This window comes from Kogia breviceps, chromosome 6, assembly GCF_026419965.1.
Source record: "Kogia breviceps isolate mKogBre1 chromosome 6, mKogBre1 haplotype 1, whole genome shotgun sequence".
NCBI lineage: Eukaryota > Metazoa > Chordata > Mammalia > Artiodactyla > Physeteridae > Kogia > Kogia breviceps.
In genome coordinates, this window is record NC_081315.1 from 5,951,862 (window position 1) to 5,975,421 (window position 23,560).

The 23,560-nt window shown below is 41.1% G+C and overlaps 1 protein-coding gene across 4 annotated transcripts; it reads left to right on the top strand.

Annotated features, from left to right (window-relative positions):
- Positions 1–577: 577 nt before the first annotated feature.
- On the top strand, positions 578–14,396 carry NPY5R (neuropeptide Y receptor Y5). 4 transcript variants are annotated; one of them, XM_067036889.1, is made up of 2 exons: positions 578–955; positions 12,672–14,396. In XM_067036889.1, exon 2 carries the CDS (start codon positions 12,681–12,683, stop codon positions 14,019–14,021), a length of 1,341 nt encoding a protein of 446 aa, XP_066892990.1. In that variant the 5' UTR covers positions 578–955; positions 12,672–12,680; the 3' UTR covers positions 14,022–14,396. The 4 variants fall into 4 exon arrangements, with proteins under 4 accessions (XP_066892990.1, XP_058922510.2, XP_066892991.1 ...); XM_059066527.2 differs by having other exon boundaries at positions 584–983; positions 12,672–14,390; XM_067036890.1 differs by having other exon boundaries at positions 855–909; positions 12,672–14,390.
- Positions 14,397–23,560: the final 9,164 nt, after the last annotated feature.

Here is a 23,560-nt window from a genome sequence, read left to right on the forward strand (position 1 = left end):
CAAGGGGAACAGGTAGCTCGAGCTCAGGAGACCCCAGCTCCCCGATGGCTGTCAGGGGAGGGGATGTAACGGCAGCGTGAAGCGGGGGGGCGGCAGGGGGTACGCTCAGCTCCTGCACAGTTCTTGGACAGGTTGGCATCCAGGCGAAGTTTCAAGCACCATCAACCGTCTGGTTTCAACCGGTCTGGAGTCTAAGGGACTGTGCTCAGCAGTTTCCATCTGGGGCTCTGCTTCCCGTAAAAGCAACTGAGGAATGTGTGCGGGGCCTTTATCTGTATCTTTCAGGGAACGGGGAGTTCGGTGATTTTGCTGTGGCTGGTTTATGGTCTAAATGGTCACCAGTTTCTCCACCCAACAGCTGTTCTTCGTTTCTGCGTGTGCACGTTCCCAATCATTAACTCTGGAGCAGCCTTTAGAGACTCAGGGGAGGCTCCAGAGACGAAAGCAAAAGCCTTTTACTTCAAAAGACAGGGACCCAGGGGCTTGTACACGGTTTCATCCCAATCTCTCTTGCCTCTTCTCTCTTCTTTTTTTTTCTCTCTCCCTGCCTCCCTCTCTCACGCGCGCGCGCGCAAACACACACACACACACACGCAGAAAGGCATTAAGCACCTGACAACTAATAACTAAAAATAAGGCAAACCAGCGCGATACAGATCTGGACGCCCTGGGGGTGGAAATCACGTTGAGCAGAAAAAGAGGACAAGTTCTCTCTGCTTGGGACTTTTTCACCTACGACAACTCTTTTCATGCCAGCCCGCTTTAGCTGCCACGCGCAGCCTGGGAAGCGTGGGTTCGCTCCAGCCTCCCGGGCCCCGCGCCCACGCCCGGTCCCCGCGGCGCCCGCAGGAACCCCGTGCCTACTGCGCCCGAGCGCCTCCGCCACCCCGCGTCCCCGCGTCCCCGCAGGTCAGGCCGACCCCCGCCCAGACGCCTCCCCGCCGCCCTCCGGAAGGTGCGAGAAAGACCAGCGCGCTGCCTCGGTTTGGTTTTTATGATTATTTTTCGAACAAAGAGAAAACGTGGGCCTTGCGGCGTTCCCCGGGCGCCCACGCCGGCCGCGGACCCCGACTTCCCTGCGCGGCCTCGGCGGGCCCGGCCCGGGAGACGGGGAGCCGGGGGCTGCCGCCTCTCCCCGGCCCACGCGAAGGTAGGGGGCGCCCTGGGCGGGCTCGGGGAGCAGTCGTGTGCCCGGGCGCCCCCTGCCCCCGTCCCCGCCGCCACCGGGCGCAGGAGCGGCCGCGATCCCGGGAGCCGGGGCGCCCCGAGGTACGGGGAGGGCCGGGGCTGGAAGCGGGGGTCCGGGCGACTTCGGGGCGCGGAGGGAGAGCGGAGGGACCCGGCGGGGCTCCCGTGCGGCGCAGGAGACCCCCGGGTGGGCGCGCGGAGCTGAGCCGGAGGAGAGTGTCGGGGGTCCCGCCGGAGCCGGGGCGGGGAGGACGCCGCCTCCGGGGAGGGCGAGCCCGCGGCGGCCCGGAGGCGTCCGGGGCTGGGGTCCCGGGGCGTCGAGCACCTGCCCCGCCTCCCGCTGATGCCCGGGACCCCGAGGCGGCGCGCCCCGGTCTGCGCTCCGGGGACACATCCCTGCGCCTCGACTTCCGACCCCGGGGATTCATCCCCGAGCTTGCGGACCTTTCGGTTACCTTTTTTTTAAAGGGACCGAACCACCGCGTTGGATCGAAGCCCGGAGACTTTATGACAGACCGTGGAAATGCCTAAGGCGCTCTCAGCGGAATTTGCAGCCCGAATGAAATTTTAAATTTCAGATTTCTCAAGGGAAGAGAAACTACTGTTAGAAATGGGAAGAGAGGGTGGCTGTGCCTGCGTGTTTATCAGCTGAGCGGAGCAGTATTTCTTTCCGATTTAAATTTTGCCAGATTCTGGCTTTAAAAATAAATCGTGGGAATATTTTAGAACGTGGAATCTCGCCATTGTTCCAGGATCACAGCAAAGTAGGCAATAGTTGATATGTTATCATTGCTGGAGGGAAAAAAAAATTACATGGATTTTATTCTTTTGTGTGATTGGCATCTTTTTTGAGATGAAAGATGTGCATGTACATAAGGCAGGTAACGAGCCGAACAAAGGGACCTTACTTAAATGTATACGCTCAGTCCTTCACTGTCCTCTGAGTTCACGCAGTTCTTTTTTAAGAACTATCTATTCAACAATACCTAAAGTCTATTCACGAGATTTCATTTCTCTTGGCGTTACATATAGATCAATTTTTATAAACAATTACAATATAACAAAATTATAATGTCTTTACAAAACATTGCCTTTTAAAAAACAGTCACCACAGTTTAACCAGGAATTTTTTTTTTTTCACTTTTACTCTGAGGATTAAAGTTTGGTGTTTCAGCCTAGGAATTCTGAGGGTAGAGGGGTTAAAACTAGATATCAAAGAGAAAAACGAAATCTTGTAATTAGGCACCACAAAGGTTTCACACAGTCAATATCAGATTTCTCCTAAAGTAATATTTCCTTTTAAAAACATTCTCTATTTCATAATTTCTCTAGTGAGCTGAGATGAAGTTCACATTTAACATTATTTTTTATTATGTATAAAATATTTATGTTGCATAAAATTGTACAACGTTCATTATGACACTTGCTGCAAAACAGATCATTATTAAAGAGATTTTACATTTCCATTATAAGCTTCCTTATTGTACTTTTCAGGAAAAAAGGACGTGAAGGGCTTAGTTGAAGGAAAGAAATCCTGTGTGCTTTTTTTCCTTTCCTTAAACTTCTGTTGTCATTTCAGCAATCTTCACAGCATTTCTAACATCTCAAGATGGATCTTCTTGAGAAGATTCCATCTCAAGAAACCACTTTCTAAGTTCATCCATAAGAAGCAACTCCTCACCCGTTAAAGTTTTATCATGAGATTACAGCAATTCAGTCCCATCTTCAGGCTCCACTTCTAATTCTAGTTCTCTTGCTGTTTCCACCACATCTGCAGTTCCTTCCTCCACAGAAGTCTTGAGCCCTCAAAGTCATCCATGATGGTTGAAATCAACTTCTTCCAAACCCGTGGTCATGTTGATATGTTGACCTGTTCTCATGAATCACAAATATTCTAAATGGCATCTAGAATGGTGAATCCTTTCCAGAAGTTTTTCAATTGACTTTGCCCAAATCCATCAGAGGAATCACTGTCTATGGCAGCTCAAGCCTTACAAAAATGGTGTTTCTTAAATAATAAGACTTGAAAGTCGAATTTACTCCTTGATCTATGGGCTGCAGAATGGATGTTGTGTTAGTGAGCAAGAAAACAACATTAATCTCTTACACCTTCGTCAGAGCTCTTGGTTGACCAGGTGCATTGTCAACGAGCAGTACTACTTTGAAAGGAATCCTTTTTTCTGAGCAGTAGGTCTCAACAGTGGGCTTAAAATATTCAGTAAACCCTATTGTCAATAGTTGTGCTGTTATCCAAGCTTTGTTGTTCTATATATAGAGCACAGGTAGAGTAGATTGAGCATAATTCTTAAAGGCCCTAGGATTTTCAGAATAGTAAATGAGCTTTGGCTCAACGTAAAGTCACTGGCTGCATTAGCCCCTAACAAGAGGGTCGGCCTGTCCTTTGAAGCTTTGAAGCCAGGTATCGACTTCTCCTCTCTAGCTATGAAAGTCCTAGGTGGCATCTTCCAATATAAGACTGTTTAGTCTATATTGAAAATCTTTTCTTTTGTTCTTTTGTGTATCCACCTTCAGAAATACCTTAGCTAGAGCTTCTGGGTAACTTAATGTAGCTTGTATATCAGCACTTGCTGCTTCTCCTTGAACTTTTCTGTTATGGAAACGGCTTCTTTCCTTAAATCTCATGAACCTCTGCTGGCTTCAGACTTTTCTTCTACAGTTTCCTCACCTTTCTCAGACTTTACAGAATTGAAGAGAGTTGGGGTCTGGCTCTGGATGCGGCTTTGGCTTAAGGGAATGTTGTCACTGGTTTGATCTTTTATCCAGACCACTAAACCTTCCTCCGTATCAGCAATAAGGCTGTTGCTCTTTCTTATCACTCATGTATTCACTGGAGTAGCACTTTTAATTTCCTTCAAGAACTGTTCCTTTGCATTCACAACTTGGCTAACTGTTTGGTGCAAGAGGCTTAGCTTTCAGCCTATCTCGGCTTCTGACGTGCCTTGCTTACTGAGCTAAATCATTTCTAGCTTCTGATTTAAAGTGAGAGACGTGAAACTCTTCCTTTCATTTGAACACTTAGAGGCCATTGTAGGATTAACAGCTGGCCTAATTGCAATATTGCTGTGCCTCAGGGAACAGGGAGGCCCAAGGAGAGGCAGAGAGATGGGGGCACGGCCAGTCAGTGGAGCAGTCAGAACACACACAACGTTTACGGGTTAAGTTGTCATCTTACGTGGGGAAGTTTGTAGTGCCCCAAACTATTACAATAGTACATCAGAGATCACTGATCACATATCAACGTAACAAAGAAAATATTAATGAAAAATTCGAAATATCGAGAGAATTACTGAAGTGTGACACAGAGACACGAAGTGAGCAAATGCTGTTAGAAAAATGGTGCTGATATACTTGCTCTACACAGGATTGCCCCAAACCTTCAATTGGTAAAAACCACAATAAGTGAAATAAAGTGAAGAACTATAAAATGAGGCCTGCTTGTAATTTAAAATTATAAAGTGGTAAATCATCACAATTGTTTATGTAGGCACTCTTCATTTCATTTTGGGACCATCTGAAACCTTGTCTACTTTCAATGGTTCTAATATATGTATATATGTACAGACATACACACACACACACATATATATATATACACATATATTCTTATATACACATATAGTTATACTTTACCCTGAATTTGCCCATATTCCCAGGATGATTCATTTCTGTTATTTTAAAGCTGGAAAAATTAAAGTACTTTTCTAAAATTATTAAGTAACAGATATTTACTTAGCATCCACTATGTGCAACATACTCTACTAAGCATCATTAAAATTGTGAACATAATTAAAACATTTTTCCTTCTCTCCATTAGAGTCTAGCAGAGATAACTGACCATGCATTGGAGGCACTGAGTTTTAGACTCAAAACCACATTCTTTCTGTTACCACCAATTGTGCTGCATATCCTCTTACTTCAAATTTGGAACAGTAATATTTTACTCTCGGGAATGTCATCCTATAGTTACATGTCAAGAAACTCAAAGAAAGCACAAAACCATTATAGAATCAACTGCCCAGTTTCTCTCTTGTCCTTGCCTTGGTTGTAGGGGAGGCAGTCAGTAACTACTGATGTATAACAAAAGAGGATTGTTTCCAAAAAGTGAGTCCAAAGAAGAATAAGATATATATATATATATGTATACAAGGATCATGGTAACAAACAGCTTGTACAGATCATGAGTGTAAAGAGGATTATGAACAAGCGAGATGGAGCCAGGGGATCATCGGATCTCAGGAAATGAGACAAGAAAGCCAGTCTGGGCTTCCCTGATTAGGAGCTCACTGAGCTGTCCAGGGGAGCAGCAGGAAGGCCACTGACTGGGAATATGATGAGTGTTATGGATCAGGAACCCTGGTGAGTCACTTTGTACCAGTTTTCTTTTTAAAATTGAGGCAACATCAGTGTAAATTGTTGGTTAGAGCCTAAGAATAAATGAGTAAGATCCTGAGCTTTTGAAGTCATTTATCTTTAAAGGGATGTATTGATACTTAGCTTTCAGAAATTCAATCAATATAAAATCGGTTATAGAAGTTGTAAAAAACTTACACTTTTAAATTTTCTTATAGCACAAAAATGCTTATATCATCCTATTTGAAAATTGCTATATATAAACTTAAAGTTATTTATGATGAATGTGTGTACACAGTAACATTTTCTACTTGGAAATTTATTGGACCAGGACCTATACTTCCCTTATAAATGGAAAGTAATAAGGTTTACTATTAATTTAAATATATATGTATTTTTATAGTTTTAAGTATAATTACCCAACTATAGATCTAGAAACAGGTTGATAAACCTACACTAATATGTAGTGAAAATGCCTTTTTAAGCTATCAGGATCTCTATAACAACGTATACTCATCAGAATTAACAAACTGTTGCTGTCCTGAGTATGCTGTAGGATATTCTTGTTTTAAAAAATGGAAGTGCTTGCTTTTTTAAAGGGGAGAAAGCATTCCTTTTGCCTCTTCTTGATATATTATAGGCAGTTGTGTACTTCATTAGGCAAAACTGTCAAATCTCTAATATGTAACAGTAAATAAGTAATATCAGCAGAGTCAAGAGGGTGTACTGGGAGGATGCGGAGTTCATGTCTCCGCTCAACTAGGGCACCTATCAGGCCCTGGTGGGGGACCACGGACACCTAAGGGGACAGGAGGAACCCCCGAGCGACTGGGTAGGATGAGGTGGGGAGGGAGGGGGGAGGAGAACTTGAGGCAGGATGGGACCGTCACCCTTGAGGGGCGGCTGGGGGAGGGACAGGGTTCCCATGCCCGGAAGCGCCCACCCACAGTCGGGGGATGAACGGCGATGGGGGAAACCCTCGGAAGAGCGGAGGAACAGAAGTGAGTGCGGCCAGTGCTTCCCCTGCCCACCTGGGCCCTGGAAAGCCTGCTGAGGTCCCAGGACTAAACCTCTGCCCTCGGAGGCTCCCTCCCTTCACGCTGAGCCTAAGCTCTGCCCCCGCACCGCCCCCCCCCCCCCCCCCCCCCCCCCCCGCCCAGGGCCTTACCTCGGAACTCCGCACTCCAAGGCACACATTTCCCAGCAGCGGAGGTCCTGAGCCTGGGCCCTGACCCCCGCCCTAAACGCCGCTCCTGCCTAAGCTCCACCCCCCACAGCCCAAGCTTTTTCTGGCCTTATTTTTTTTTTTTTTAGGTTGTGGTTCTGTTTTACCTTGTTGTTAATTTGTTTATATTTTTATTTTTTCTGATAAGTTTTTAATTTTTCTAATTTTATTTTACTCTTTAGAATTTGTTACTGTTCTGAGCCTTTGGGCTTGTTCCCACCACCTTTTTTTTTTTTTTTTTTTTCTGTTGTGGTTCTGTTTTACCTTGGTGTAGTTGTTTCACTTATATTTTTATTTTTCCTAATATATTTTTAATTTTTCTAATTTTATTTTATTTTTTATTCTTTGTTATTGTACTGCTTTTTTTGTTTTTTTCTTTTCTTTTGCTGTGCTGCCTGGCTTGTGGTAGCTTGGTTCCCAGGCCGAGGATCGGGCCTGAATTCCTGTGGTGAGAGCACTGAGTTCAAACTGCTGGACTACTAGAGAACCTCAGATCCCAGGGAATATTAATCAGACTGAGGTCTCCCAGAGGTCCTCATATCGGCACCAACCTGGCTCTGACCAACTGCTTCCAAATTCTAGTGCTGCGTGCCTCAGGCCAAACAACCAGTAAGACAGGTATACAGCCCTACCCATCAAAGAAAAGACAAAAAAATATGTTACAGACAAACGAGCAAGGTAAAAACCTACAAGAAAAAATAAATGAAGAGGAAATAGGCAAACTACCTGAAAAAGAGTTCAGAGTAATGATAGTAAAAATGATACAAAATCTTGGAAATAGAATGGAGGCACGCATTGAGAAAATACAAGAAATTTTGACAAGGACCTAGAAGAACTAAAGAACAAACAAACAGTGATGAGCAACACAGTAACTGTAATGAAAAATACACTAGAAGGAATCAATAGTAGAATAACTGAGGGAGAAGGCAAATAAGTGAGCTGCAAGGTAGAATGGTGGAAATAACTGCTGAGGAATGGAATAAAGAAAAAAGAATGGAAAGAATTGAAGACAATCTCAGAGACCTCTGGGACAACATTAAATGCACCAACATTCAAATTATAAGGGTCCCAGAAGAAGAAGAGAAACAGAAAGGGTCTGAGAAAATATTTGAATAGATTATAGTCAAAACTTCCCTAACATGGGAAAGGAAATTGCCACCCAAGTCCAAGAAGTGCAGAGAGTGCCATACAGGATAAACCCTAGAAGAAACACACCAAGACGCATATTAATCAAACTAACAAAAATTAAATTCAAAGAAAATATATAAAAAAGCACCAAGGGAAAAGCAACAAATAACATACAAGGGAATCCCCATAAGGTTATCAGCTTATTTTTCAGCAAAAACTCTGCAGGCCAGAAGGGAGTGGCAGGATATATTTAAAGCAATGAAAGGGAAAAATCTACAACCAAGATCACTCTACCAGCATGAATCTCATTCAGATTTGATGGAGAAATCAAAAGCTTTACAGACAAGCAAAAGCTAAGAGAATTCAGCACCACCAAACCAGCTTTATAACAAATGCTAAAGGAATTTCTCTACATGGGAAACACAAGAGAAGAAAAAGACCCACAAAAACAAACACAAATCAATTAAGAAAACGGTAATGGGAACATACATATCAATAATCATCTTCGGGCTTCCCTGGTGGCACAGTGGTTGGGAGTCTGCCTGCTGATGCAGGGGACATGGGTTTGTGGCCCAGTCTGGGAAGATACCACATGCCACAGAGCAGCTGGGCCTGTGAGCCATGACCACTGAGCCTGCACGTCCAGAGCCTGTGCTCTTCAACGGGAGAGGCCACAGCAGTGAGAGGCCCGCATACCCCCCCCCCCAAAAAAAAATCATCTTCAATGTAGAATGTTTAATGCTCCAACCAAAAGACATAGACTGGCTGAAAGGGTACAAAAACAAGACCCATATATATGCTGCCTACAAGAGACCCACTTCAGACCTAGGGACACATACAGACTGAAAGTGAGGGGATGGTAAAAGATATTCCATGTAAATGGAAATCACAAGAAAGCTGGAGTAGCAATACTCATATGAGATAAAATAGACTTTAAGATAAAGACTGTTACAAGAGACAAGGAAAAACCCAAAATTAGTAGAAGGAAAGAAATCATAAAGATCAGAGCAAAAATAATTGAAATAGAAATGAAGAGACAATAGCAAAGATCAATAAAACTAAAAGCTGGTTCTTCGAGAAGATAACCATAATTGATAAACTTTTAGCCAGACTCATCATGAAAAGAAGAGAGAGGAGTCAAATTAATAAAATTGGAAATGAAAAAAGATAAATTACAACTGACACCACAGAAATACAAAGGGTCATAAGAGCTACTACAAGCAACTATATGCCAATAAAATGGACAGTCTGGAAGAAATGGACAAATTCTTGGAAAGGTACAACTTTCCAAGACTGAACCAGGAAGAATTAGAAAATACAAACAGACTGATCACAAGTAATGAAAATGAAACTGTAATTAAAAATCAACAAACAAAAGTCCAGGACCAGATAGCTTCACAGGCAAATTCTATCAAACATTTAGAGAAGAGATAACACCTAACCTACTCAAACTCTTCCAAAAAATTGCAGAGAGAGGAACACTCTCAAACTCGTTCTACAAGGCCACCATCACCCCGCTACCAAAACCAGACAAAGATATCACAAAAAAAGAAAATTACAGGCCAATATCACTGATGAACATCGAAGCAAACTTCCTCAACAAGATACTAGCAAACAGAATCTAACAACACATTAAAAGGATCATACATCATGATCAAGTGGGATTAATCCCAGGGATGCAAGGATTCTTCAATATATATAAATCAATCAATGTGATACACCATATAAACAAAGAATAAAAACCATATGGTCATCTCAATAGATGCAGAAAAAGCTTTTGACAACATTCAACAAACATTTATGATAAAAACTCTCCAGAAAGTGGGCATAGAGGGACCCTACCTCAACATAATAAAAACCATAAATGACAAACCCACAACAAACATCATTCTCAATGATGAAAAACTGAAAGGCTTTCCTCTAAGATCAGGAACAAGTCAAGTATTTCCACTCTTGCCACTATTATTCAACATACTTTTGGAAGTCTTAGCAACAGCAATCAGGGAAGAAAAAGAAATAAAAGGAGTACAAATTGGAAAAGAAGAAGTAAAACTGTCACTATTTGCCGATGACATGATACTATACATAGAAGATCCTAAAGACGTCACCAGAAAGCTACTAGAACTAATCAATGAATTTGGTAAGGTTGCAGGAATACAAAATTAATACACAGAAATCTCTTGGATTCCTATACACTAACAGTGAAAGATCAAAAAGAGAAATTAAGGAAACACTCCCATTTACCACTGCAACAAAAAGAATAAAATACCTGGGAATAAACCTACTTAAGGAAGCAAAAGACCTGTACTCAGAAAACTATAAAACACTATTGACACAAATCAAAGATGACACAAACAGATGGAGATATATACCATGCTCCTGGATTGGAAGAATCAATATTGTGAAAACAACTATACTACCCAAAGCAATCTACAGGTTCAGTGCAATCCTTATCAAATTATCAGTGGCATTTTTCACAGAATTAGAACAAAAAATTTTACAATCTGTATGGAAACACAAAAGACCCCAAATAGGCAAAACAGTATTAAGAAAGAAATACTGGAATCAGAAAATAGAGGAATCAGGCTCTCCAGCTTCAGATTATACTACAAAGCTACAATAATGAAGACAGTGTGGTACTGGCACAAAAACAAAAATATAGATCAATGGTACAGGATAGAAAGCCCAGAGATAAACCCACACACCTATGGTCACCTAATCTATGATAAAGAAGGCAAGAATATACAATGGAGAAAAGACAGCCGCTTCAATAAATGGTGCTGGGAAAACTGGACAGCTACATGTAAAAGAATGAAATTAGAGCACTACCTAACACCATACACAAAAATAAGCTCAAAATGGATTAAAGACTTAAATGTAAGACTGGACACTATACAACTCTTAGAGGAAAACATAGGAAAAACACTCTTTGACATAAACCACAGCAATATCTTTTATGACCCACCTCCTAGAGTAATGAAAATAAAAACAAAAATAAGCAAATAGGACCTAATTAAACTTAAAAACTTTTGCTCAGCAAAGGAAACCATAAACAAGATGAAAAGACAACCCACAGAATGGGAGAAAATATTTGCAAATGAAACAATGGACAAAGGATGAATCTCCAAAATATACAAACAGCTCATGCAGCTCAATATCAAAAGAACAAACAACCCAATCAAAAAATGGGCAGAAGACCTAAATAGACATTTCACCAAAGAAGATATATAGATGGCCAAGAGGCACATGAAAAGATGCTCAGCATCACTAATTATTAGAGAAATGCAGATCAAAACTACAATGAGGTATGATCTCTCACTGGTTAGAATAGCCATCATCAAAAACTCTACAAAGGGTGGAGTGGGTGTGGAGAAAAGGGAACCCTCTTGTACTGTTGGTGGGAATGTAAATTGATACAGCCACTGTAGAGAACAGTATGGAGGTTGCTTAAAATATTAACAATAGAAATACCATATGACCCAGCAATACCACTACTGGGCATATTCCCTGAGAAAAACCATAATTCAAAAAGACACATGTACCCCAATGTTCATTGCAGCACTATTTACAATAGCCAGGACATGGAAACACCCTAAGTGTCCATGAGTGGATAAAGAAGATGTGGTACATATATACAATAGACTATTGCTCATCCATAAAAAGAAATGAAATTGGATCATTTGTAGAGATGTGGATGGACACAGTATCTGTCATACAGAGTGAAGTAAGTCAGAAAGAGAAAAACAAATATTGTGTATTAACTCATATATGTGGAATGTTGAAAAATAGTACAGATGAACCTATTTGCAGGGCAGGAATCGAAACACAGAGGTAGAGAACGGACATGTGGACACAGAGGGGGAAGGGGAGAATGGGATGAATTGGGAGATTAGGTTTGACATAAATACACTTCCATATGTAAACTAGATAGCTAGTGGGAATGTACAGCTCCCTGATGCATAGCACAGAGAGCTCAGCTCGGTGCTCTGTGGTGACCTAGAGGGGTGGGATGGGGTGGGGGGTGGGAGGGAGGTCCAAGAGGGACGGGATATATGTATACATATAGCTGATTCACTTCACTGTACAGCAGAAACTAACACAACATTGTAAAGCAATTATACTGCAATTTTTAAAAAGTAAAAATAAAAGTAATATCATTGTGGTATTAATATTACATTATTAATTTCCTTGAGGTGAAAAGACTTATTAGGGGCAAAGCAAATGGTGTCATGTAGCATCAGACAGCTATACACAGAAATACATGGGCGTTCCAAAAGGAGATCACATCCAGTTGACTAGATGAAGGAACACTTTAGGGAAGGTGACTTTTAAGTTCGACCTTGATTGATGTAAGAGAGGAAGGAATGTTTAAGGTAAGATTATATGACTACAACATGTATCAGGTGCCTTGACTGGAGAACCATATTAATTAGCTATTATAATCTTGAAGTTCTTATCCACATTTGTCTTTTCTGTCCCTTACATTATTTATACATAAATTAAAAAAAAAAAAAAGTTCTGCTATTTTAACACGAGTCAACGCACCATAGAAGTGATGATAGATTTAAACGTACTGTAATTGTTATTGGTTGACATTTACACTGTACTTGTTGCCAGTTAAAGACTTCCCTAAACTGTTTAGTAAATGAATAAGGTAATGGGAACAAATGGTAAAGTGTTTCCTTCTCAGTGGATTAATTTATAATAGTCATGGAATTTTTTTTCAAGTTGCTAACTAATGTCTTTTTATTCCAAGCAGGAGAATAATATGGATTCAGAGCTCAAGGATTATTATAACAAGACACTTGCTGCAGAGAACAATACTGCTGCCACTCGGAATTCTGATTTCCCGGTCTGGGATGACTATAGAAGCAGTGTCGATGACTTGCAGTATTTTCTGATTGGACTCTATACATTTGTAAGTCTTCTTGGTTTTATGGGGAATCTCCTTATTTTAATGGCTCTCATGAGGAAGCGAAGTCAGAAGACCACAGTCAACTTCCTCATCGGGCATCTGGCCTTCTCCGACATCTTGGTTGTGCTGTTTTGCTCACCTTTCACGCTGACTTCCGTCTTGCTGGATCAGTGGATGTTTGGCCGGGTCATGTGTCATATTATGCCTTTCCTTCAATGTGTGACAGTTCTGGTTTCCACTTTAATTTTAATATCAATCGCCATCGTCAGGTATCATATGATAAAACATCCTGTATCTAATCATTTAACAGCAAACCATGGCTATTTCCTGATCGCTACTGTCTGGACTCTAGGCTTTGCGATGTGTTCTCCCCTCCCAGTGTTTCACAGCCTCGTGGAACTTCAGGAGACGTTTGGCTCAGCGTTGCTCAGCAGCAGGTATTTATGTGTCGAGTCATGGCCGTCCGATGCATACCGAATTGCTTTCACTATCTCTTTATTGCTCGTTCAGTATATTCTGCCCTTAGTTTGTCTAACTGTAAGTCATACCAGTGTCTGCAGGAGTATAAGCTGTGGATTGTCCAGCCAAGAAAACCAACTCGAAGAAAATGAGATGATCAACTTAACTCTCCATCCTTCCAAAAGGAGTGGGCCTCAGGTGAGGAGCTCCAGCAGCCGGAAATGGAGCTATTCATTCATCAGGAAGCACAGAAGGAGGTACAGCAAGAAGACGGCATGCGTGCTGCCTGCTCCAGCGAGACCTCCTCCAGAGAACCGCTCAAGAAGGCTTCCAGAACACTCGGGCTCTGGGAAAAGTCAGCCCCCTTCGTCCCGTAAGTTTATACCAGGGGTCCCCACTTGCTTTGAGGTGAAACCGGAAGAAAACTCAGATGTTCATGAGATGAGAGTAAACTGTTCGATCATGAGATTAAAAAAAAGATCTCGGAGTGTGTTCTACAGACTGACCATCTTGATACTAGTGTTTGCTGTGAGCTGGATGCCCCTGCACCTCTTCCACGTGGTGACCGACTTTAACGACAGCCTGATCTCAAACAGGCATTTCAAGTTGGTGTATTGCATCTGTCACTTGCTAGGCATGATGTCTTGCTGTCTTAATCCAATTCTATATGGATTTCTTAACAATGGGATCAAAGCTGACTTAAGGTCCCTTATACGCTGTCTTCATATGGCATAATTCTCAATGTTTGCCAAGGAAAGTACAAGTACGGGGATCATCTAAAATATATTCACAGTAACTATATATGTATAATCAACAAATTTTGTTATAATTTGTGTTATATAATTTGTGTTATAACAAATATTTGTTATAATAATGTTACGGAATTTAATTTATGTGTAAGAGCTCTGGATTTGGATATCAGTTCCTAATATATGGGAGATAATTTTAACGTGTTATAATATGATAAATTCAGTTAGTTGTATAAAGTCATTGTCAATCCAATCTGTAATTTCATTTTAAAGAGTAGTTATATTACCTTCCATGTCAGCTTGTCTTGTCAACCAATGAATTGTAAGTTCTTGTTTAAAATAAAAGTTATATTTAACCATCTCAGTATTTTTTGTTCAAAATTATAAGCAAAAATATTTCTCCTAAGACATTTAATTTCAGGTATGAGGAACATCTAATAATCTTCATTTTTACTTCACAGATTTCTTAATAGTTAGTTTCTGACAATACAGAAAACTTTAATATGACCAGCAAACCATAACTAAGTGACAGATATATGCCTAAGCCATAAATTAAATGTCAACATTGGGTACAGTTTTAGAAGCTCTAGGGCTTCCCTGGTGGCGCAGTGGTTGAGAGTCCGCCTGCCGATGCAGGGGACGCAGGTTCGTGCCCCGGTCCGGGAGGATCCCACATGCCGCGGAGCGGCTGGGCCCGTGAGCCATGGCCGCTGGGCCTGCGCGTCCGGAGCCTGTGCTCCGCAACGGGAGAGGCCACAACAGTGAGAGGCCCGCGTATCGCAAAAAAAAAAAAAAATAGAAGCTCTAAAGGAAAATTTTAATTTCCTGTTATTGGTGATCGGTCAGATTGTCAATTTATTCCCCACCAGCCTAGTAATACACAGTTAATTTATCAAATAAAAATAGATTTTAAACCTTTTCTAGACTTATACCATGACATTAAACTATCAAATAAGGATTGCTTTCCTATACATCTTTTATATTCTAAAATGTGAAATATAAATGGTATCTATATTTCCAAGTATGAAATAATTGTAACGAATACTTGAAGTGTCTACAGGGGGAAAAAAAGGTTAGTTAATTTTTCTGGCCAAGATGTAGAATGATTAATATACTTTATGCTATTTCAGTACTGAGGTCTCATATGCTATCTTACTAGATTGAGGTCAATCTTTTCAACTGGAGTTTTTTACTTGTTTTAGCCAGTTTTTTATAGAACTAAGTCCCTGAAAATAATGAATGTTTTCCCATGAGGCTCAGATGTGCAAAATAATAATGCTGTCTTCAGTTCCTTTCTCTGATTTAACCATCTCCTGTATGGATTCCTGTTCATAAGGGAAAACAAGTGAGCAGAACTAGAAACCGTTTAAATTTTCAAAGAGTAGGTGACTCCTGTCGTTGTTTAGTCAATTGAAAGTCCAGACTCTCTACGGGGGCTTTTTTTCGGGCCCCTCCTGCTTCCCTAGGCAAGGCCTACACCTAGGAGAAGCGGAAGATGGCACTGGTCGCCACGTGTCCTCTGCTGACGCCTGCCCAGCTCCAGGTGAGAGGCAACCGTCTTGCCTGGTCTCTGTTCCATCAGCTTCTGCGCGTGTTGTAGGATGCATGGTCTGTTCTCAGCAGGGTCCAGGCGTGAGGGCCCAGCCCCGGCAGTCTCCACCCCTGCTGATGTCACCTCACTGGCTGTGTCGCCCCTCTGAATCTGCACCACGTTTTCCGGTTTCTCCTGAGCCTGCGCTGTCTGCTCTGCGGGCTCTTGTCCCTGCCAAGCCCGGGGACACTGCAGGAACTTTATCACCAAGAACGCTCCAGAAAGCTATTGTCGACTCTACACATGTTCACAGCCTGAGAGTTGAGGGTTCTCTTTTATTCGGCGGGGAAGTTTTAGGACCTCAAGCCCGGGAGGCAGCATCTCAAGTAACCCTGGGAGAACCGCTCTCAGGAGGCGGTGGGCGAAGAGCTAGGATATAGAGGAGGTTTGCGGCAAAGGGCAGGTAGTCAGAAGCATAAAAATATTATTGTTAATTAAAGAAAACCAGACATCTCAAGTTAAGGAATTTAGCGCTTATCTGTATATGGGAACGTGCAAGCGTCTGGGCTCACGGAAATCCTTCCTTTGAGATGCATCTCAGCTCGCTGGGGCCGTACGTATCCTGTGTTTTCACATCCTGAGTGAGTTTCCTCGGGGGCTCACGGTGGCTGCAGCCTGATGGCTGCTAAATGGCAGGTATTCTTCCCTTGTGAGTTCCCTCAGGGCTCACTGTAGGCGTGGCTGCAATCACTGATGACTGTGACATCTTTTGTTTACTGAGGTGGCTGCAAATATTCCAGCTCTCTGTATGAACGCGTACTGCCCACCTAGAACTGCGGCAGCACGGACTTCCCCGGGCCGTCTCTGCCCCAGCGCTACAAGCCGCCCTGTCCACGGTGTTGTTCACTTCCTGTTGCTACCAAAGCATCTGCTTTCCAGTTCCTTTCTAGATTTTCAAACGTGGAACTAGGTAAAGCCACCACTGCTTTTACCTTCCCTCTAATCTGCCCGGGGTTATACGAGTGTCCGCCCCCAGTTTTGATAGGATAGCAGAAAAAAAAAAGTGAAGAAACTTTGGTTCACTTTTGCTTTTCTCTTTCTTTCCTTCTTCTTATTCTAAGGGCTTCTGCTGCTTTCTGCCTACTAAGAATGCCCCTTGCTGATAAAATCTTTATTTGTCTCTGCACTGTGGCTTACAGTAAAACTGTGTTCAGAATATCAAGGTTTGTTTTTGGGAAAGGAAGCTTTTGTGATTTAAAATCCTTTTCCCCTTTAAATGCTTGGATCTACGACTATTGTCTCACCCCAGACCCAAAACAAAAAAGTCTAAGTTGAAGAATGACTTCTTATTTAAAAGAAATAGCTATTTTCGTTTTCACTAGGGCAGTCGACTTCAAGGTTTAACTTTAGTGGCCAAAGGGGGAAAACTCACCCACAGGGCAAATAGAAACACATAAAGAGGTATTTTATCCAGTTAGAATGACTTACACTAGCAAATGTACAATAAGTGTCAAACTCCACAGATTTTATGGTTGCTGATAAATGAGTTTAGTTAAACTGGATAAACTAATTTGGGGCTCTTAAACTATTGAACTGAAAGGCAGCCATTTATCTTCCCTAACCAGAAATGACTGAATGTTCCTAATAACTGAAAGTAGAGAAGTTTGAATGGATTGGTGAACAGAAGTCTTTAAGAGGGGGACTAATTGTTTTAGAAGGTTATTATGAATAATAATTTCTTCCATGGATACAGGTGCTCCAAACAGCACAGGTTTGAACTAAGCAGATCCACTTATATGTGGACTTTTTCAGTCAATATACTGCAAAAATTTTTGGAGATCCACCTATATGTAGATATTTTTCAATAAATATATTGGAAAAAATTTTGTGACAATTTGAATAAAGTCACAGATGAACTGCACACCCTAGATAGAAATAGCAAAAAAAAAAGAAAAAAATTAAGAAAAAAGTTAGGTGTCATGAATGCATAAAATATATGTAGATACTAGTCTATTTTATCATTTGCTACCATAAAATACACACAAATTTATTATAAAGAGTTAAAATTTATCAAAACCGATGCACACAAACACAGACTGTACACGTCACTATTCATAGTCGAGAGAAATGTAAATGAAGGTAAAGATGCAGTTTTAAATCATAACTGCACAAAATTAACCACGGTGCACATGTAGCAATTCTGCAGCCACTGTCCTCTTAACCATGTGACACTCATTATCGCCATGTGAGCAGTTCTTTTGTCCAGTAAACTGCATATCACAGTAAAAAGTGATCGATCACAGTTCTCGCATGTTTTTCATCTTGTTTAGTGCAATAGCATAAACCATGAATAACCGTAAACCCCGTAAACCCATACGAAGTACCGCTAGTGTTAATGGAACTGCTCCCAAGAGGCAGAGAAAAGTCATGACACTATAAGAAAAAGTTGAATTACTTGATATGTACCATAGATTGAGATCTGCAGCTGTGGTTACCCACCATTTCAAGATAAATGAATCCAGTTTAAGGACCTTTTTAAAAAAAGAAAAGGAAATTCACGAGGCCGTTGTTACAGCTATGTCAACAGGCATACAAAATTTGCACTTTTTATGAAGTATCTTTTTATCTCATGTTAAAAATACAGCTTTTTTGTGGGTGTAAGATTGCTATAAGAAAGGCACACCTGCGCTCCCCTGGTGGCGCAGTGGTTGGAAGTCCGCCTGTCAATGCAGGGGACACGGGTTCGTGCCCTGGTCCGGGAAGATCCCACATGCCGCGGAGCAACCAAGCCCGTGCGCCACAACTACTGAGCCTGTGCTCTGGAGCCCGCGAGCCACAACTACTGAGCCCACGCGCCACAACTGCTGAGGCCTGCACGCCTGGAGCCCGTGCTCCGCGGCAGGAGAGACCACTGCGGTGAGAGGCCCGTGCACCAGAACAAAGGGTAGCCCCTGCTCGCCACAACTAGAGAAAGCCCGCGGGCAGCAACAAAGACCCAACGCAGCCAAAAATAAATAATAACAATAAATAAATAAATAAAAGGGAAGGCACAGCTATAGACTAACATGAAGTCATTATATGAGAAGTTAAAGCCAAGGGAAGGTGAAGCATCTAAAACTGGAGAAGTTAATGCCAGGAAAGGATGGCTTGGTAATTTTAGAAAGAGGTTTGGCTTTAAAAATGTCAAGATAACAGGAGAAGAAACTTCTGCTGACCAAGAGGCAGTGGATGAGTTCCAAGATATCATTAAGAAAATCACTGAGGAGAAAGGGTATCTGCCTAAACAGGTTTTTAATGCAGATAACAGTGTCCTAATCTGGAAAAAAAAATGCCATAAAGGATATTCATTACTAAGGAAGCACGACGATTTGAGGCAGAAAGGGATAGCCTAAGTCTGCTGTTTTGTGCAAATGCTTTCAGGTTTATGATCAAGACGCCCCTTATCTATAAAGCTGCTAACTCCCGAGCCTTGAAGGGAAAACAAACACCAGTTATGCATCTTTAGGTTGGACGACAAGAAGGCCTGGACAACGAGAACACTTTTTCTGGATTGGTTCCATTGACGCTTTGTCTCTGAAGTCAGGAAGTACGTTGTGAGTAACAGACTGACTTTTAAAGTTCTTTTTGATATGGGGCAACGTCCCTGCCCACCCAGAGTTCCGTGAGTTCAACACTGAAGTGGTCTACTTGCCCTCAGACACAGAATCTTTAGTTCAGGCCCTAGATCAGGGGGTGATAAGGACCTTTAAGTCTCATTACACACGGTCCTCTGTGGAAAGGATTTTCAATGGTATAGAAGAGAACCGTGATAGAGAGAACATTCTGGAAGTCTGGGAGCATCACACCATGGAAGAGGCTGTTGGTGTTACAGTAAAAGCTGCGAAAGTCCTTGAGCCTGAAACAATGAATTCCTGCTGGAGAAAACTATATCCAGATGCTGTGCATGACTTCACAGGATTTGTGGCAGAGCCAAGCAAGGAAATCATGAGAGAGACTGTAGATATGGCAAAAAAAAATAAAAAAATAAAAAATAAGGGGGAGGGGTTTCAAGATACGGATCTTGGAGAAATTCACGAGCTAATAGCCACCACACGAGGGGAATTAACAGAGATGACTGGACAGAGATGAGAGCTTGCAAACCAGTGCCAGACGTTGAGGAGGAAGATTTGGAAGAAGCGGTGCCAGGAAACAAGTCAACGTCAGACAAGCTGTCAGAAGAGTTGTGATTATTCTAGACTGCTCTGGACTTCTTTATGACATGGACCCTTCTATGAAACTAAAGCAAACAGTGGAAGAAGGATTGGAATTTGTATGGAAATGTATTTAGAGAAATGAAAAAGAAAAATGTCAGATGTAAATTATGATGTATTTCTGTAAATTTCAGCAAGGTGGCTGCCTTTCCTTCTACCTCCTCTGCCGTCCCTGAGACAGCAAAACACTCCCTCCTCCTCCTCTCCCTCCTTCTCTTTGGCCTGCTCGTCGCGACGAGGACGAGGATGAAGACTTTCATGATGATCCACTTCTTTTTACCGAGTACTAAATAACCATCATGCCGTGCAGTTAGTAAACTGACATCTCATGCATGTGTGCGTGTCTTTACGTGAAAATCTAGTAACCATATGGCAAGAAGTGTGAGACATGTCTGTGTCACCACCGTCATCGTTGCCTGAGTACACATCGCACTGAACATCGTGTGAAAGCCTTGTACTGAAGTGTGTAACTTATCCTTACAGAGGCATAAGGTGAGTGATATTTAGTATAAAATTAATCATGGGTAGCTTTCTTACCGTTTTATAACTTTGCTTTCAACGAGTTACATGACTATACAATATGCCTCTCTCATAATTGGAAAAGCTGCATCTCTGCCTGTCGTCACAGGTAAGTGGCTTTTTAAAAAAATGTAACATAGTCTCCAATATATATTATAAATATGGCTGCTACTGTATGCTATACATTTTTATAAGATTCATTCATTAGTGTGTAGGCTACACTAATGGCTACCATGAAGCAATTGATTACACTAGGCTTCTACTATACACTATACTACTATACACTATACTACTATACACTATACTACTATACTACTATACACTATACACTATACTACTATACACTATACACTATACTACTCTACTACTCTACTACTATACACTATACTACTATACACTATACTACTATACTACTATACTACTATACACTATACTACTATACACTATACTACTATACTACTATACACTATACACTATACTACTATACACTATACTACTCTACTACTCTACTACTCTACTACTATACACTATACTACTATACTACTATACACTATACTACTATACACTATACTACTATACACTATACTACTTCATTACCAGCGCATGAATCCTCATACCTGTACATAAATAGGAATTTCTTTTTCACATCATCTTTTCATTTTTGATGTCCAGTGTTAGTAGTATGTACAACATCTACAGTGTTTTGTATCATATAAGACAATATTGACGTAGGTATTGACAGATGGTTCATCTTGTAAACAGACAATGTAAACTTACATTGTCAATAAATACGATATAGTACTGTAGCTGGATTGATATTTTCTCTTACTTATGATTTTAATAGCATTTTCTTTTCTCTAGCTTACTTCATTTGAAGAATACTGTATATAATACATATAACATACAAAATATGTGTTAATTGACTGTTTTATGTTATTCATAAGGCTTCTAGTCAGCAGCAGGCTATTAATAATTAACTTTTAGGGGAGTCAAGTTACATGTAGATTTTTGACTACGTGGTCGTTGGTACCCCTAGCCCCTACATTGTTCAAGGGTCAACTGTGTGTGTACATATGGAGAGAGAGAGAGAGAGAGAAGCATAAAGCATGTATATGTGTGTATACATATATAGACATTAAGCATGTGCATGTGTGTGTATATGTGTGGAGAGAGAGAGGGACATTAAGCATTTCCCCTTTTCCTAACACCATATATGTGTATATATACTGTATACACACACACATATATATACTGTACACACATATATATATATATATACTGTGTAGTATATTTTGACAGTAAATGTATATATTTATATAGATGCTTTAAAAGGCTATAAAGGGCTGTAAAATGGTGATGTTTTAATTCTATTTTCTCTTTTATATGTATTAGTTAAGTACATTAATGAAAAGATACTCTCCTTTATGCATTCTTTGGTTAACCAATGGTACAGTTTTCTCAGGAAACACAGGATGAATGTTTGATACTATCTCTTTATTTACTGATTGTCAAAAAGTGATCAATTCATGGATTTAAACACATTTGATGGGTTTTGATTCATTGGCTTTAATGTTATTATTGAAGAAGATCAAATAGTTTCATCTTTGGCAGGTGGAAGCCTCTTCAAGTTGGCTCTGGGTCATTTTTTCTTTTTTTGGTCTAGAATTTATAATTGTTATCTGTGGGAAGGTCAGGTCCAATAGAAGCTATTTATACAAATCATACGTGGGAATCCATTACGTGCATTCTAAATCATACATGATAAAGAGAAGACTTGAGAAAATTCGAGTTCTCATCCATGGGATTCCAAATCTCTCTCCCTTTCTCTCAGTTAGTTTACTAAAGGATTGAATGTCAAGAGCTAGGCAGTAAAATATTGGACCTAGATAACCTTGAATGCTTTAACCAACTTCCTTGTACTCCATTTAATTTGCTCATAAGTCAGGCTTATGAGCAAACTGAATGGAGGCCCAGTTCAATGTAAATTAGACACATTCTCAAAGAGTTAAAATCCAGAACTTTATGATAGTGGATGTTAAGGAAACAACTGAGGAAGGAACCTTTTCACATGGTGTGGTGGCCAGAGTCCTCACTACTCTCAAATTTACCATAGAAGTGTTTTTGAGGATAGTGATTTAAAGAAATCTGTTTCTCTACTCACAGAAGACTTTGACACCAAATGTGTGGGGTTCTCTTGCACACCAGCAAGCAATTCTCCACCTCTTGGGACACAAGTTGGGTACCCTATAGTTTAATTCAATTCTGACACTAACTACCTAGAGTCAGCGCAGATCCCACAGGCAAAGGCTTAGTCCCTCAAAGCTGCCTCAGCTTCAGACACTGTCATAAACCTCCAGTTGTCAACCAATTGACTGTGTGCCTGGGGTCCCCACAATCCTCCCCCAGGTTTGCTAATTTGCTGTAATGGCTCACAGAATTCAGGGAAACTCTTTACACTTACTGGTTGGATATTATAAAAGATACAGATGAACAGCCACAGGAAGAGGTATATATGTAGGAAAAGGTCCAGAATGGTCCCAAGTTCAGGAGCATCTGTCCCTGTGGAGTTGGGGCGCGCCACCTCCTAGCATGTGGACGTGTTCACCAACCCAGAAGCTCTTCAAACCTGGTGACTTACAGATTTTTTAACGGAGGCTTCCTCATGTAGGCATCATCTATTATTAACTCAGTTCCCAGCCCCTCTTCCCTCCCCAGAGGATGGGGCGGATGAGGCTGAAAGTTCCAGGCTTCTAATCATGGCTTGGTCTTTCTGTTGACTAGCCCCATCCCAAAGCTAACCAGGAGCCCACCCAAAACTACCTCATTGGAACAAAAGGTGCTTCTATAATGCAAGAAATTCCAAGGGATTTAGGAGCTCTGTGTCAGAAACCAGGACAGAGACCAAATATATATTTCTTATTATTTCACAGTGATAAAAGATACCAAAATATTACAACTGAACTCTTGTACATCATACAATAAAATTCTTCTTATTCTTAGTATTCCATCCTAAATAGGTGTCAACGAATTCTTATCTAGAATTTCAGACCTGAAATGATCTAAACTTACATGAAACTAATTATGTGTTTTATATATACCATTTAACAGATATAGTCTTGCATATTAATATTTTTATTATAGAATGCTACCTCAGACCATACTGGTGTCAGTAAATAATATATGGTATAGATATTCTAATATTTATTTTTCTAAACACATCTGACC